Source organism: Garra rufa, chromosome 6 (assembly GCF_049309525.1).
Source record: "Garra rufa chromosome 6, GarRuf1.0, whole genome shotgun sequence".
Taxonomy (NCBI): Eukaryota; Metazoa; Chordata; class Actinopteri; order Cypriniformes; family Cyprinidae; genus Garra; species Garra rufa.
The window spans coordinates 6,615,363-6,632,552 of record NC_133366.1 but is presented as its reverse complement, the minus strand read 5'-3'; the positions used below and the strand labels follow the sequence as shown (position 1 = coordinate 6,632,552).

Sequence of the window (17,190 nt, the reverse complement as noted above, 5' to 3'; positions counted from 1 at the left end):
CATGAAACATTGGTGTTTTTAAAGGCATATTTCATTTTTATTAGTTTTTTTTTTTTTTTTTTTGTACAATACACACTCAAATACACTGCATGAATAAAAGTATTGAGGCAGTAGACCTTTTTTATGGCCTTTCGCTTTTCTTTAGTGCAACCATAGTGGGTTTCAGGAACTCATTCCCCTCTATACTGACGTTTAACTTGCTAGTAAGGCCCATGTTAGCCCCTGCTGGTAGATGTCATAAATACACCAGCTGCAAAACATCATTCTACATTGACAACCAAACCACATTTCCACATTTGCAACATTTTAACTGTAAATATTTCAAATTTAGGGGCTTTTAGAATGTCTTTGATTTCATGTGATGTCATCAGTGAATCAGTGTTGTCATGACATCATTAGCCACTCCCTTTGATAAACAGTAGTAAACATTTACAGCAGTTTGTGTCTTTCGAGACTTCTGTTATCATTATGTGATTGTTTGTTGATGAGGTTTCTATGTTCAGTCTGTCATTTGATCAATACGGTTATAGATGGACACTTCTTGAAGAGAATCAGCTGTGAGACGCTGATAAATGTTACTGTGTCTACTGGCGTCCAGTTCTGTGTAGATCTGATCTGGATTCACGTTTGTCACTGCAGCAGCAGCATTTATGTAGTCGAGGTTTGTGTCCACTGCTGCTGTGTTTGCAGGTCTGTGAAACTCGTTTGCAGAAGAACCATCATCACTTTGAACTCTGTGTGAGTTTGTGACGTCAGCTGGGTTTCCTGTCTCGTAAGCATTCTGTAAATTGGAAGATGGAAGAATTGAGCAACAATATGAACCTTGACTTTTTCTGGGAAGAACTAAAGTTCATGTTGTAATTAATTATATAAATCTTTATTACAGATAATCCTGACTCACTTCTTCCCCGATTCTTCCCGTCACTTGAAGCACTGCAGCAGAGAAGGAAACCAGACCTGTGATGGATGAATGCGTATTTTAGTTTTAAAACTTCCAGTAACTGAAATTAGTTCCTCATGTTAGCTTGAATCCTATCACTATCTCATAAAACAAATCAATATATTTATTCTTTTATTTATTTATTTTTTCAAACCCATTGTTTGCATGTTGATTTTCCATCATTGGAGACTATAAAATGCAAGTGTGTCTATGTTGTCTGAACCAGGGTTATTTTAGTTAACTAACTCATTGAAAAAAAATATATAAAATAAATAAATAACTACATAAATAAATAAATACATACTTAAACGTTAAAACTGAAATATATAATATAAAAATACAAATGAATTCAAAATATTAATAAAACCTATAATAGTATCTCAGCAGTAAAATAACACTTTTTATATTGGGAAAGCATCATACATGTAACCCTGGACCACAAAACCAGTCATAAGTGTCAATGTTTTGAGATTTATGCATCATCTGAACGCTGAATAAATAAGCTTTCCATTGATGTATGGTTTATTAGGATAAGAAAATATTTGGTTACAACTTTTTGAAAATCTGCAATCTGAGGATGCAAAAAAAAAAAGATGAAAAATAAAAATTAAGTTGCCTTTAAAGTTGTCCAAATGAAGTTCTTAGCAATGCATATTACTAATCAAATTAACTTTACATATATTTATGGTATAGGAAATGTACAACATATCTTTATGGAACATGAGCTTTACTTAATATCCTAATGACTTTTGGCATAAAATAAAAATCGATAAGTTTGACCCATACAATATTTGTTTGGCTATTGCTACAAATATACCCATGCTACTTAACACTGGTTTTGTGGTCCAGGGTCACATATGCCTATTTTATATATTTCATAAATAGTTAAAAAATATTACCACATGTCTTTTTCTTCCGTGCGGCCACAATAAGCAACACAGCACAGATAAGGAGCAAAACCAAACCTCCTGCGGTGATAATGATGATGACAAGTAAACCTGAAAATACAAAGACAAAAATTACCATTCACAGAATTACATGAAATGTTTATGTGGGAGAAACATGAGCAGTGGAAGCAGTGGTGCCGTCAATCGGCAGCCAGGTGCGATACAGGGCCCACAACTGATCTAAATTATCCGGATAGAAATGTGTTACCCATTCTCAATGGTAAAGTGCCCAAGCAACACTGCAAAAAAAAAGTTGCCGGATAAAATTGCTCAAAAAGTTGCTCCTTGTATCATCAGCCTGAGTGAGTGAGATGTGGAAGGATGTTTACCTGAGTCAGGTGGAGGCGTCTGCGTTAACAGGGGTTGATGAGTCAATGGAGCTGATGAAACATGTGTGATTGTAATTGAAAACAGACTGATGGGTGGAACTTCAGTCATCCTTTCATCTAAAGGGATGACAATAAAGACAGAATAGAGACAAATAAATTACAATACAATACCCCTGAGTGTTTGGTCTTAAATTTATCCCCATTGGTTTCAATGCAATATGACTTTACACTTGTTGACTGTGAAACTCAAATAGATGAAGAAAAAGTAAATTATATTGGATGATTAAGCAGATGAGTCTTTAATATCAAGTAAACTCTGAGTTATAAATGTCACATCTTCTGACTTCTTTAATACAAATGTTGGTTTTTAGTGACTTGCATGGAAAGCAATGGAGGTTGATTTGTCCTCAATACATTTAATGTTACCAAAATGTGTACAGTCTCTCTCAAACACATCGGTGTGTTAAAACTTTCAATGCATGTTCATTAGAAAAAGTCCTATCCATACACAAGGTACTACAGCAACTGAGTCTTTTTCATGTACAGTTCTATTACACTCTTTTAAATAAAAGGTGCTTCAGGAAGCCATAGAATAACCATGAAAGGTTCCATGAACCTTTAACATCTGAAGAACCTTTCTGTTTCACAAAAGGTTCTTGGTGGCAAAAGAAGGTTCTTCAGAGTATAAAAGGTAATAAAGAAATGGTTCTTTAAAAAAACTTTGACTGAATGGTTCTTTGTGGAACCAAAAATATGGTTCTTCTATGGCATCGCTCGAAGAACCCTTAAAAGAACCTTTGTTTTTATATTAAAAAAAAATGTAAAGGTCACAGTAATCTCACCCTGTTTAACCAGCAACAAAATCCCTGAATAGACATCAACAGTTAAAAACCTCCTCACAGCACACCAGTATTGTCCCTCATCCTCTGTTCTTAGATCAGTGATGGTGACGGTGAAAACTCTGGATGTTTTGTTGTCAGTCAGAGAGAATCGCGTGTCTGTAGCTGGAGATCCCGATTTAACCTTGATGTTTTTATTTTGAAAGTTACACTTGCCTTTACAAAAATACTTGACATTTGTTTCATATCCAGATTTATAGGGACATCTGATGTCAAGCTGCTGTCCTCTGTGTCCAACAATTGCAGTTTGAGCATCAACAACAGCTGAAAACAAGACATTATTAGCCAGGATTATCACATTTACCGTATTAAGAAACACTGTCTGCTGATTGTAGACTATTAGATAAGTAATACAATTAGAGAAGTGTAAAACCATCACACACAAGAGTCCTGAACTCACCGATATGCATGCAGGACCAGAGAAAAATAAATCTCCACATGGTGAGGATTTACAGCACTTTTGTCTAGATAAAACAAATGTTTTTCTTTTCGGTACTGACATGTATATGGCGCAATCCTTAACTTCTCCTTCCCCTTCCCTGTTTTTCTTACAAAATCATCACTACAAACACATGATATTTTGACATTTAAAGCTCACTGTGCACATCAAAACAATATCAGGGTGCCTTCAGAGTATTTTTTATTTTTTTTTTACTCACACGTAAAATGTGTAAATGTCATTACATTTGCTTTTCATAATTTCCACTCAGTGTCATTTCTTTTTTAGTAGAATATACAATGAAGTTGTAAGAAATGCATCAATAGTCCATTTTGTAATTTATGCCCTATATTTTTATTCAAAAGTATTAACTAACCATTTCAGACACTACTATGTGACTTTTCACCATACAGGTAATTGTAACTTAATTCAAAATCATGTAATAGTTTATCTTTTTTTTACTTTTCAGACTTACTCTTTATTCTATTTACAATTCTTCAACTTAGAGAAATGTTCTTCAATTTGTATGGCTTACTTCTGCACAGTAAGTGGATATGAAAGTACTTTAGTGTCTGAAAATGACAAACCAACTCCTTAAATACTCAACTGAGGGTGGGGAAATGCCATATGTGTTGACTCATAATCTGAAGGACATTTACACTCTTAACAATAAAGATGTTTTACAAAGCCATTGAAGAACCTTTTTTTGTCTAAATGGTTCCATAGAGAACCTTCAACATCTGAAGAACCTTTCTGTTTCACAAAAGGTTCTTTGTGCTAAAAGAAGGTTCCTCACATTATAAAAAGGTAAGAGATGGTTCTTCAAAGAACCTTTGACTGAATGGTGCTTTGTGGAAGCAAAAATGGTTCCTCAATGGCATCACTGTGAAGAACCTTTTAAAGCACCTTTAGTTTTGTAGCTCACTTGCACTGTATAAAAATATTAATGTAGACATGTAAAACTTTTTAGCAAATAAGTCTGTATTCAGCATAGCAGGGTTTCTAAAGTTTGGTCCTTGAGGTCGACTTTCCAACAGATTTTTAACTCCAACTCTAATCAAACACACCTGAGCAAGCTAATCAAGCACTTCAGGATCACTAGAAAGTTACAGGCAGGTGAGTTTTATCAAGGTTGGTCCTAAACTCTGCAGAAAAGTGGACCTTGAGGGCCAGTACAAAAATAGAAAGACATTTACACTATAAATTAAAAGTGAACTTGTCAAATCAGCCTAATCTACAGTTCTTTGCGAACATTGCTATATATTACTGAGCTTGGATCAGTGATGTCTGACTGGTGTTGAGTTCGAATAGATGAATAAAGTGTTTCCTGTTCATTCGGGTTCATTTCAAGTGTCTGATTGGTCTTCATGCTGCAGTTGGGTTTTTTGATAAACTGCACAGAGGAATAGTCCAGATTGTCTGATTGTGCAGTGAAAATCGGTGTGGTATAAATCAGAGAATCTGGTTGATGTGCAGACGATGTCAAACTGGAGGAACGTCTCTTCTCTTTCCGTAGCTTGATGAATATGAAGAGGACGAGTGTAAAAATCAGCACCAAAGCACCAAGACCAGCTCCGATATAAACCAGAGGATCTAAGGACAGAAACAGCACAAATGGAACATTTATTTCCTTCCTATCAAGAATACTATATATATATATATGTATAATAAAAAAAAATAAAAAAAATAAATAAATAAAAATATAAATATAAATAAAATTAAAATTAATAAATAAATCTCATTTACCAGTCAGTGCAGTCGATCCGCTCGTCACTGATGTTCTTTTATTCTCTAAAAGGAAATATATGAATGAATATGTGTGATCCTTAACCACAAAACCAATCATAAGTAGCACAGGTATATTTGTAATAATCAAAAAATACATTGTGTTGGTCAAAATTATAGATTTTTCTTTTATGCCAAAAATCGGTAGGATATTAAGATCATGTTCTATAAAGGTGTTTTGTAAAATTGCTTCTGTAAATATATCAAAACTTAATTTTTGATTAGTAATATGCATTGCTAATAACTTCATTTAGACAACTTTTGGCGGTTTTCTCAATATGCACCCTCAAATTCCTAAGATTTCCAAATAGTTATATCTCGGCCAAATACTGTCCTATCATACCAAACCATACATCAATTGAAAGCTTATTTAGTCTGCTTTTAAAACCCTTATGATTGATTTTGTGCTCCAGGGTAACATATGATATCAAAATGGATTGAGATGGGGTGGATTGAACTGAATGGATAGATTGGGAAAGGGATGCTTTGGGTTGAACAGATTTGGTAGGATAGACTAGGATGGGAATGGATTGATTAGGATGGCCATATTATTTTCAGATGATGATGGATGGACAGAAGAATGGATTAGGATTGGCAATTACCTGTTATATCTGCTATATCTTCTAAAAAAAATTCAATGGATGGATCTGGTTGGGATTGATAGCAATTGCCCGTTATGCCTGTATTTCCTCTAAAATATTTAAATTAATGAATTTATGATTTTACGATGGATTGCAATGGCGATGATTAGGATGAATGATTTGGATGAGGGTGGATTGGGTGAAATTGGATGGGAATGGATTGTGGTAAATGGATTGGAATGGAATGGAATGGATTGGATTGGATTGGACTGGATTGGACTGATTGATTGATTGATTGATTGATTGATTGATTGATTGATTGGGATGGTAATGGACATTAGGACATTATAGATTGGAACAGGGATGGATTAGGAAGGATGGATTGATTGGGTTGGATGGATTAGGTTAGGACTGGGTTGGACGGATGGAACTATGGATTAGGGTGGATGGCAGTTACCAGTTATGTCTGTTGTTCTTCTTGCAGGTGGTCTGGATGCATGAGGTGTTAATGTAGAGACTGTGGATAATAGAAATATTAGTGAAAAAAATGTACAAATATGGTGTTGATCTGCTGAAATAAACATACATTCATGAATATGATGTTATTAAAGGACATTAGTGTTATTTGTTATGAGTTCTCTTGTTGGTAACCAGAATTTGTAATCGTAATTCAGAATTCTAATATTTCCACATATTTAAAAAACATAGAAGTAAAACTTTCAGAGTAAGTTTGTTAAACACTTTTAGTGAAGTCTTACATATCATTTTTGAATATAAAGTTGAAGTAAAATGACTCCACAAAGAATGCAAAACACTATTTAAATGAGCAAAGTTTTTTTTTTTTTAAATACTTAAGTAATGGGTAACTATATGTTCATCTTTCCAGAAAGACGTTCAACCTCTTATTTCGTCAATTTTTACAGAAAAATTTATGTGCCTTCACGAAAAATACAAGTCACACTACCACTCCAGAACATTGTATGCCACAGACACTGTCATTCCAGCTTCAGTCATCCATTATATTAGACAGGCACAGCTGATATGAAACAACGACCCATACAATGTTCTAAAATAACTTCTAAAACTTCCTCAATGCATAACTTACCCTCAATCACATGTAGAGTTACATAGCTGTAAGTGTCTATCAAAAGTCTTTCAATTGCGCAGATGTAAGTGCCAGAGTCTGATAAACGCAGATCAGCGATGGTCACGGTGAAGTCTGATCCTTTGTCATTTATCGTGTATCTGCCTTTGTGAGTCGGGTTCTCTTGTGTCTTAGATTGAATGATAATATTCTTGTCCACACAAGAGTCTCTGCATAAATATTTTATGTTTCCATCAGCCAGAAGATGAGAACAATGAAATGTGATGCTTTCTCCCACTTGAGCAGTTAGAGAATTCAGAGACACCACTGCAAGCGAACAGTCAGACACAGGATGTGACATCACATGATCAACTGAATCCATAACACAAATCAGTCCAAATATCAAATTAAATGCCATAAGGGTTTAATCTTTAGCTACCCATTTCCTTAAGCAAATGCTAACTCACCTGTGAAGATGTGGGAGAGGAAAACTAGAAAAATCCACATGCTGAAAAGATTCACTTCACAACACTTTTAATAGCTAAAACTGTACGGAATCCACAGTAGAGTTTGCCTTCCTCTTGCATGCTACGGTAAATAATTTACTTCTCTTTTTGTCCCTGCATCTACTTGAGACATCTGCAGTGATGGAACGGTCACACAACGTGACCTGTGACCACACTAAACTCACACACACATTACTATATCATCACTAAATCTCAATACTGCTAAAAACATCTACATCAGTTTTCATTTGAAGACATTTCTTTATTCAAGACACAATGAAATTATTTTTTTATAGATTAAATCAACACATAACAAACTGATGAAAACTGGTAACATTATACAATAAGGTTCCATTAAAGGTGCCACAGAATGCATTTATACAATATTTTTTAATTGTTCTCTGATATCTACATAGAAGGTATATGGCATAGGAAAGGGCAAACAATCTCCAGAAATGGTTTTACAGGTCCATTTACAACCCTAGGATTTGTCCCTATAATGAAATGCTCTGTTATTGCCTTATTTGGAAGCTTCACGAATATTAACGAGCTCTGCTCTGATTGGCTGTTTCACAGAGCTGCTCATCTCAATAGCGCGCACATGGATAAAAATATATATTTAATTACGGAGCTCTAGCCGCTTTTAATATGCGGTTTGTTGAATCTGCCGTTTTGAATCGCGGACATTTTAGTCTCATTACTGTGATGCATGTGCTCTGTGTAAAGTTATAATGCAGAGACACAAGTACTTACCACACAAGTTCAGATGCTCGTCAGTGATTTTCAAGATCTGTAAATCATTGGCCATCATCAGCACAGTTATTTCTCCATCATTCGCCATCATCGGCGCAGTCATCTCTCTGTTTATGTGGTAAGTGAAATCCTATGTACTGCAATGTAACAGGCTAACGCTAGCATTAAGCTAACCGTGTCCCTTCAGTGGCTCTCCTTATTTTACTGATGTGCTGACGTTACCGATGATTGGGCGATGCAAATGTTGGGGGCGTAACTATTAACGATCTCAGGAAAGTTTCGTAACAGTCGGTGTTATGTTGGAATTGACCTATTTTTCGGTGGTCTTTTGCAAACACTATATTTATATATGAAGGAGGAAATGGTGGTGTTTGAGACTCATGGTATGTCATGTCCGTGTACTGAACTGTTATTATTTAACTATGCCAAGGTGAACATAGTTTTCCATTCTATGGCACCTTTAATGCATTACTAATAAGGTTACCGTTAGTTAACAGAAATAAAACTGTAAGTTCATGATAGCTCAAGTCCATTAAATACCTAGTTCTGCCATGAAACTCTAGATGACACAGGCTGACGGGTTTTTAACATAACTGATGATATCACAGAGTTATACGACTTGGCACAAGCTGATTGGTTCATGTTGCATACACAACCAATGAGCGTGCAGCTTGCAGCTATTTAAATGGCTAGTTCATCTGAAACCCTCCACCTTCCCCAGCTCCTCTTGTATAGATTTGCTATGGTTTATTTTATGCTATTTTTGGGCAGCAGCAGCATGTCTTAAATACTCACAGCACCGTATCACATATTCTTTGGCAGTAGCAAGTTCTGTACTTGCTTGCAGCAACAGCAGCAGCAGCAATAAACTACAACTACTGCAATAACCATCAACAACAGCAATTCAGCAGCAGTGTAGCAGATCTATTCCTCCAAGAGCAAACACATTAACACTGACATATCCATTACCATGCTAAACGTTAATGTCTGTAATTAACAGAAAGTATTTTTATTGTTTGTTCATGTTAACTATTGTTAACAAAAGGAACCTATTGTAAAGTGTTATTGAAAAAGCTATTGCAGGAAGAATAAGAATGTAAGAATGTAATTTTGATTGGCTGTTGATGAGGATGCTGTAGTCAGTCAGTGATTAATACTCTGATATACTGGCTCTTGAACAAAACCAGGGCTCATTTCTGTGTAGATCTGATCCAAATCTGGTTGCGCAAGATGATCTGTGTAGCAGGCATCGATGTTTGCAGGTCTGTGAAAGTCATCGACAACTGAAGCTTTATCAGCTGTGGGTGAGTTTTTAAGGACGACTGAGGTCATTTTCACATACTCATCCTGTAGAGAGGAAGTGACAGTGTCAGTGACGATGTTAGTTAGCTTCATCTGCATCACGGTTAATGTGATAATACTTGTAAACATCATACTATCGATTACACTCTTACAACAATTTGAGCCGATGTCTTCCTGGTGTGATAAGAAACAGAAACTGGAAGAGCAAAATGCAAGTATTAATTGTTGCATAATAAACAGTAAAGCTGTGAGTGAAGATCATATCATAAAGATCTGATGCAGTGATCTCACCTGACGGCTTGGAGGCAGAGGTCCATTTTATAACTTTAAACAAAACGAATGGACACACAACCAGGAGTGTGCAAACACACACCAGACACAAGACGGTCACAAACCTGATGTAGGATTCTGTGGAAAAGGGAAACAATTTGACACACCTGAGAAAGCAAAACGTTCTTACTTCCAACTCATCACATGTTGACACTTGGTCAGGCATCGCTTTTTGTTGCTCAGAGTACCCCTTTAGCAGTTTGCGATGTGCAGGGTCCTCCATGGTTTTCAGTTGTTTGTCTTAATTTGAAGGTTTGTATCCATTTGTAATAATAATAATAATAATAATTTTATATAAATGTACACTTTCATTGGAGCACCTACTGTAAGCCCACTCCTACCCTAAACCTACCCACTTGTGAACAATATAAAACATGCAACAGGCAAATATAAGTACAGTCACAGGTATTTATTGCAAAAACTTAAAAGACTTAAAAGCAGTATAAAAGCATTACAAAAAAGCATTCAGAGTTTTCTGAAGCTGTACAATATCATTATGCAATGTAAATAAAACTATTGTGACTGTTTGCATTACAAAAAATCACACCCCGATATATATGCAATAATGGAAATATTATTACCCAATATATATTTTAAACTCGATGATAAAATTCCCAGTGCCTTTCGCATCAGCATATTGACTCCAAAGATTACTTTAAAGGGGTCCTATTATGCTTTTTCAGCTTTTTTAGCCCCTGTGTGGTGTGTATGTTTGGGCATAAAAACATCTACACAGTTACAAATCTCAAAGTCCACTGTGGACTTAGGACAGTGTTTGTTTTCTGGATTGTCTGATGTCAAAACACAGTCCATTAGAATATAATTTAAATAAATCCTGCGTGTGCGGTATAGAGGGTCTTAGAGTTTTAGTAAAAGCCACCTTTAGCGATCCAATGTGTTTTTGTAAGAAAAATATCCATATTTAAAAATTTAAAATCACTTTAATCTAGCTTGTGCAGATGTACACGGAACTTGCTGCTTTGGGAAGGGGTGTGGCAGGACTGAAACGCTGTCTAAGCTGCTAACCAATTGCAACGCAGTGGGAGTGCTAACCAATCACAACACATTTTGTTTTTCAGAAGGCGGACCTTCATCAAACCCGGAACTACAGCAACTTAGACAGACTAAGCAAATGACAATAATAGACTGATAAAGGACAGACAGAAAGACAGACAGTTTACCCTGATCTCTAGTCTTGGCCCAGTTCTGTGCTGTGATGTTTGCAGGACGGCTCGTGCTGTAGACAATTACTAAAATGCAACATTTAAACAGATACAATTAATATATTGTGTAAGTAAATTACATATGATTGTTTCTGCATTTCTGTAGTACCTTTTGGTGTTGGTGTTGGTGTTGGCGTTGGCGCTGTGGGTCTCTGCACTTCCCCTGTGCAGAGAAGAAGGCATGTGAAACTATCGAGAAACTATTCCTTAAGCCACATTCACTTCTGCATTCCGTCATGTGAGTGGAAAAATAGACATTTTAGCCTGTAAAAACATTAAATGATTCTCACCTGTAATGACGGTCAGTTGTATTTCATCTCCAGTAAGGTCAGGAAGCAGTTTAATATCCACACCAAATGAGTAATTGCCAGAATCTTCTGCGACCAGTCCCGAGATGACAGCGGTAAGGACATGTGTGGACGTGTTGTCGAATAGAGCGAATCGCCCCTGTTTCACCCACTGGTTGGGATGAGACGTCTGAACCAGTTTCTCAAAGAAGAAGCGGCGATCAGTTCTGCCGAAGTACTTGGTGTTTGTCTCATAGTCCGGTGGGTAAAAAGCTTTAAAGGTTATGTATTTTCCTTCATATCCGATCTTAGAATAGATAGTATCCAGTAGACATCCTGGAAAGGAAATTAAATTACATTTAAAAAGTATTTAAAAGCACATAAGCAGCAGTCAGTGTTACTTATTTCCAACAACTGGCACATTTAAGATTAAGATGACCATTTGCAGAATAACTAGCAATAACATTATTAATGTTCATATAAGTTTATGTATGTTTAACAATGTAGTAATAACAATATTAATAATTAAATATTAAAATAAAGTGATTTAGCTATTTATAATAGTGATATTTACAGTAAAATGATCTGTTAAAATGCGCTCAAATGAGATCCTCTATGTTTGCTCTATATATTAATTCAGCTTGGCTGTACTTGAACAAGATCTACCCTATGCCATGCATGACAAGCAAGAGTTTCAAAGTAGTTTCCCAAACACTGATGCTGACACTTTTGAAATTAGAGTCTGAGGGGCTGTTGTTTTGTTGTAAAGTGATCGCTACCACTCACCTATATAGATGCAGAAACAAAAGACTCTTGCTGTCCACATGCCGAATGGTTTTTAATTGATTTCGGTGTATGCAGAGAATAAAACCATGACTGTCTGGCAGTGTCTCTCTCACTTCCTTCTTTCTATATAAGACCAATCCTCAACCCAAAACAAAGGCAGTTCAAATGCATTTTACTTTCTCAATAATGACCAGCTTCCCCGTCAATGTGAACAATGCTATTTGTAGTATTTTCCATATTACACATGCTATTACACTTAATATTGTAAGTTATAACTATTGAAAGTGTTTACCTGGTTAAAAGAGATTAATCTTTTTAAGATTAATTAATTTGAAGTAAAATATAATAAAACTTGTTTTCAGAGAAACTGGATGTTTCAATATTTTTACTGCGAAAAGCAAGACAAAAATGCCCATGCAGGAAAAAGGTGACAATTCAGAGCAGACAATGGCAAAAAGATAAGCATAATTTAAAAAAATATAACATTACAATAATGTAATATGAAGTTGTTGCTTCACAAAACTATACCTGAGACAAATGAAAATGATTTCTGTATTTACTTAAGAAATGAAATACAATCAATGTTGACACAAGTTTGGATGACCACAGCTGTTGGAGGGAACTTCTGATTGGCCCTTGGTGAGGATTCAGTGTTCAGTCAGTCTTCTGTTCAATAGTGTGATAGATCAACTCTTGAATAGAATCAGCTGTAAGACTCTGATATTCATGACTTTGTCTATTGCTGTCCAGTTGTGTGTAGATCTGATCTTTTGTTTGTGCTGAAATGACATCTATGTAGTAGGAGTCTCTGTCGACTGGTTCTGTGTTTGCAGTTCTGTGAAGTTCCTCCTTTTCACTTTGAACTTTGGGTAAGTCTGGAAGATTTATTCTCTGGTGGCCATCCTATATGAAAGAAATACATATCATTGAATTCATCACAAAATTATACTCTGTAATTATATGATGTAGAAGTTCATGAACTCACTGCCACTGGGTTTGATATAGTCCTGGTGCAGTGGCGAACCAAACCTGATAAGAACGGATAAAGATTTAAATGACATTTTTTTTCTTAAATGGGTGATTATCACATGTTATATGACCCATTATCTATTATAACGTGCATAATGTGGTGTAGTCTTGTTTGTGCTTGTTTAATTTTGTAACTATCACTTTTAAGGGGAGACACCTTTTACCTGTCAAGTTTGAGATTTTGGGATTTTTGGTGTTTCATAAAGTTTTTTTCTTTTTTTTTTCTTTTTCAGACTAAAGGAAAGAAAACATTGAAAACAAGACACTGTTAAGTGTTTCTTTTATAGCACTTTATGCATTTGTGTCGATAGATTTCAATGACAATACGTATTTGTAAAGGCCATTTTCTCAAAATTAGCTTTTTTTCTTCTACACTGAGCGATAAATGTCCACTTCAGTAGCGCTTACACACACACACCAGACTTTACAATTTTATTCTTGTCTATATTCTGAAGTTTTTTTACAGAAGGATTTGTTCATATAGAATTTGCTTGATTTTATACAACATTATATTCCCCCAAAAATGGTAAAAAAAAAAACATCCAGTGTTTAGATTTTTGTACTAGAAATGCATGCAAATGAGTGCATATTTAATTAAATAAAGCCTCATTTGCATATTTAATCCTAATAATTTATGAAATTTGTAATACAAAAAAAAAATGTTTGCAGTTATCAATGTAATCAATCAACTAGGTAAGTAAAGTGATAACTATTAGTTATTTTTTTACCCTATTCATCTGCAGAGTCTTGCCAAAATTTCACTTTTAAGCAAAATAAATGCATTAAAAATGTTGCCATGGAATTATATGTATATTTTGCCATTATATAATCATTTAACTCCAGATTTTCCCATTAAAATATCTTGGGCTTCAACAGAACGTGGGCGTAAAAGGGAGTTTTCTTTATTAGGCGAGACATACTAGAATGTGTTGCCTGTAGATCATGTGGTTTCAAATAAATCATGTGTTGATGGTGTGCTTGAGATGATCCACAGAGATCTGCTCACCTGAATTACTGCAGCTGCTGCGTTTGAGGACTTGAAACAGACTGAACAGACACACAAAAAACAGGGCGCCAACACACATCAAAGCCACCATCATCATGAAGTTCGAGTAAGATTCTGTTGATGCAAAGTCGACAATAATTTGCCTGAAAAAAGCAAAATCACATGCTCTCTCTCTCTCTCTCTGTGTGTGTGTGTGTGTTTTGCAATCTCACCGCCAGGCTCTTCCGGGAACAGGTCTGTGGTTTGCTCTGGTGAATGTTCTGCACAGAAAACAATAGTGAAAGGTGTATAGTTCATCCTCATATATGGAAAGCTCGGCTGGCATTCGTATACCCCTATATGTGTGTGTGAATTCAGTTCTCACACTGACTCATTATGAGACACGTAAGAGGAAGAACATGCTGTATCACATCCCATCTGAAACCGATATGAGGTTCAGTGGAACCTCAAAAAATTCCACAACTGTTATAAGTCAGTGTTTATGATGCCGAAGAGATAGTGATCTCAGTAATAAGCATAACATGCAGGGGTCGACTGATTAATGTTTCCCCAAAGCAACTATGGTTGCAAGTTTTGGTGTTACCAATAGAGTTCAATGGAACAAATGAACATAGTTAGGTAATGATACTTTTGGGAAAAACACACCCCTGGCCAATTATCGGCACCCATATAAAGCATATTTATGGTTATCGGTATCTGCCTTTTTCAAAACCGATTTGCCAATAACTAATTTAAAAGCATTTAAAGAAAGTTTTTGTCAGAGCCCTTGCTATTCTTAATTTTGACATTCATTTTCATTTTTAACTACATATTGGTTCAAAATATCGGTTATCGGTCTACTTGATCTGTAATAATTTGTATCGGCTCTGAAAACCACATATCAGTTGACACCTAATAACATGGACATGCATTTTGACTCCCTGCTCTATTTAAAATGAATTGGTCAAATTTAATCCTTATTCATTTTTATTTCATATACACATCACACTGCAGAACTAAATCATTGGGCATGGAAGAAATTCCTTCCTTATTACAAGTAAAAATTGCGACTTAACTTCTTCCAATCTTAGGGACCAAATTTTGTATTATCGTCTCTATTACGGTAACTTTCACGTGAGGCTGCAGTGTTTTTAACTACACTGTAAAAAGTTTTCACCAGTTTCAACTTAAAAAGTTTAGCAGCTGCCTTAAAATGTTAAGTTAAATCAACTTAAGTTAAAGTGACTTGTAGTTTTAAACTGATTTACCTTAAAAACTTAAGGCAGCTGCTGAACTTAAGTTTTTAAGTTGAAACTGGTGAAAACTTTTTACAGTGTAAAGTTTATGGTGTTTGTGCATTTTTAAGCGTTTGCCCGTTCAAATTTTAAAGCAAAGTTAAACCACAATAAAATGTACAAGACAGACGGTTTTGACAGATGGTTTTCTGCATATACACAACATAAGCAATTTACTTCCTTTGAGTTCCTAATTTTCAAGGATTCACAAGAGATGTTCAGTTATAGAATGTATTTAGTGTATTAGTATTTTTTGTTAGCTGTGATTCAATTATTAATGACAAAATTGTATAGATTTTAAGGTATTTTATCAATTCACGGTCAAATGTTTGACTAATTAAATTAATTTATTTTAAAATTTTTAATACAATTTAATTAAATAATTTATTTTATTAATTTTATTTACTTGTATTTTATGCATTTATCTTGACTAATTCTCTTTTACACAATGAAATAAGTGGTAATACACATCACGTCAAATTCAGTACATTCAGTAAAACAGTGAATCCTCAGCTCTTGTGTATCTCACCTTTGGCGACTGTTATCCAGATCTCTGTGGTAAAATCCGGCAGCTGAGCGATATCTACCCCACACCAGTACTTTCCTGAGTCTTCTGGAGCCAGTCCAGAGATGTTTGCCATGAGAACATGAGCGCTGGTGTCATCCAAAAGAGCCAGTCTCCCTTGTTCAGACCTTGTCTTTTGTTGGGTGATGTGAACACACTGAAGATCTCCTTGAGCAAACGAGCCGCTCATCTGGCAGAAATACTTGCTGTTATTCTGGTAGGTTTCAGGATAGCTGCAGGTGACTGAGATGTTGCTTCCCACAGATCCAGTGATGTTAACAGCCAGTGAGTTCTCCATCAGCCACAGTGCTGAAAGACCAAACACTGCTGACAGATGGCATTTTAAAGTTAGTATACTGAATTTCAGTGTTTATCAATGAAATAAAACAGTGAAGAGTAAAAAATGCAATTCTTACACACTGAGTATATTATGAAGGATATCGTACCTGAGAAACTGATGGACGTGGTGGTTCTCATGACTGCCTGCTTCAACCTCAACTCACACTACCTGTTCTCACGCTAAATACTAGGTAGATAATCTGTGTGTGAGTTACACTTCCCTAATGCACATGGATATGTAAACACATGTCAGTCTGATCTGAAAACAGCTCCCTCTTTAGAGCAACAAAGGTAAACTCTGTCCATCCTCAAGATGATAGATGATAGATATTATTTTGTTTACTGTTTTAATTTGATTTGTTTATTTGTATTTATTTGTTTATTTGTCCTTTTTAATTCATTTAATGTTGATTATGTATGTATGTATGTATGCATATTATATACATACATTATATTATTTTTTCATACATTTTGATCTTATTGTGCCAACATTTATTGTCTATAAAATGAAGAAGTACTTATTTCTAAAGAAACATGTTGCGTGTTCAGGAAACTGAATAATGCCATCTGATCATGGTGACAGAAAGTTTCCCTTTTACACTGAAAGTTTCATTAGGTTTGTTATTTTTATTTTTCCTGTAAGCCACCGTCATGCATTTAGACTTTTTTAAATAAATCTTCTCGAATGAGTTTATTTTTATTGTATGCATTAGTTAGTAGTTTAATTTGTTTAAAACTTTTTTTAAGTGGTTTCATTTGGGTTGTTCCTGTCTAGTTAAGGGGCAG

The 17,190-nt window shown here is 35.2% G+C and overlaps 2 protein-coding genes across 2 annotated transcripts; both read right to left on the bottom strand.

The window, feature by feature from the left end:
• Positions 1–29: 29 nt before the first annotated feature.
• On the bottom strand, positions 30–8,318 carry LOC141336799 (uncharacterized). Its single transcript, XM_073842526.1, has 9 exons — positions 8,264–8,318; positions 7,472–7,495; positions 7,026–7,331; positions 5,043–5,147; positions 3,059–3,379; positions 2,217–2,333; positions 1,840–1,938; positions 902–957; positions 30–781 (listed from the first exon to the last, which is right to left on the bottom strand). Exons 1-9 carry the CDS (start codon positions 8,316–8,318, stop codon positions 500–502), a joined length of 1,365 nt encoding a protein of 454 aa, XP_073698627.1. The 3' UTR covers positions 30–499.
• Positions 8,319–9,301: 983 nt separating this feature from the next.
• LOC141336797 (uncharacterized) lies at positions 9,302–16,542 on the bottom strand. The gene is made up of 10 exons (XM_073842525.1): positions 16,512–16,542; positions 16,030–16,374; positions 13,177–13,220; positions 12,923–13,094; positions 11,409–11,741; positions 11,228–11,281; positions 11,077–11,145; positions 9,857–9,973; positions 9,718–9,761; positions 9,302–9,610 (listed from the first exon to the last, which is right to left on the bottom strand). Exons 1-10 carry the CDS (start codon positions 16,540–16,542, stop codon positions 9,407–9,409), a joined length of 1,413 nt encoding a protein of 470 aa, XP_073698626.1. The 3' UTR covers positions 9,302–9,406.
• Positions 16,543–17,190: the final 648 nt, after the last annotated feature.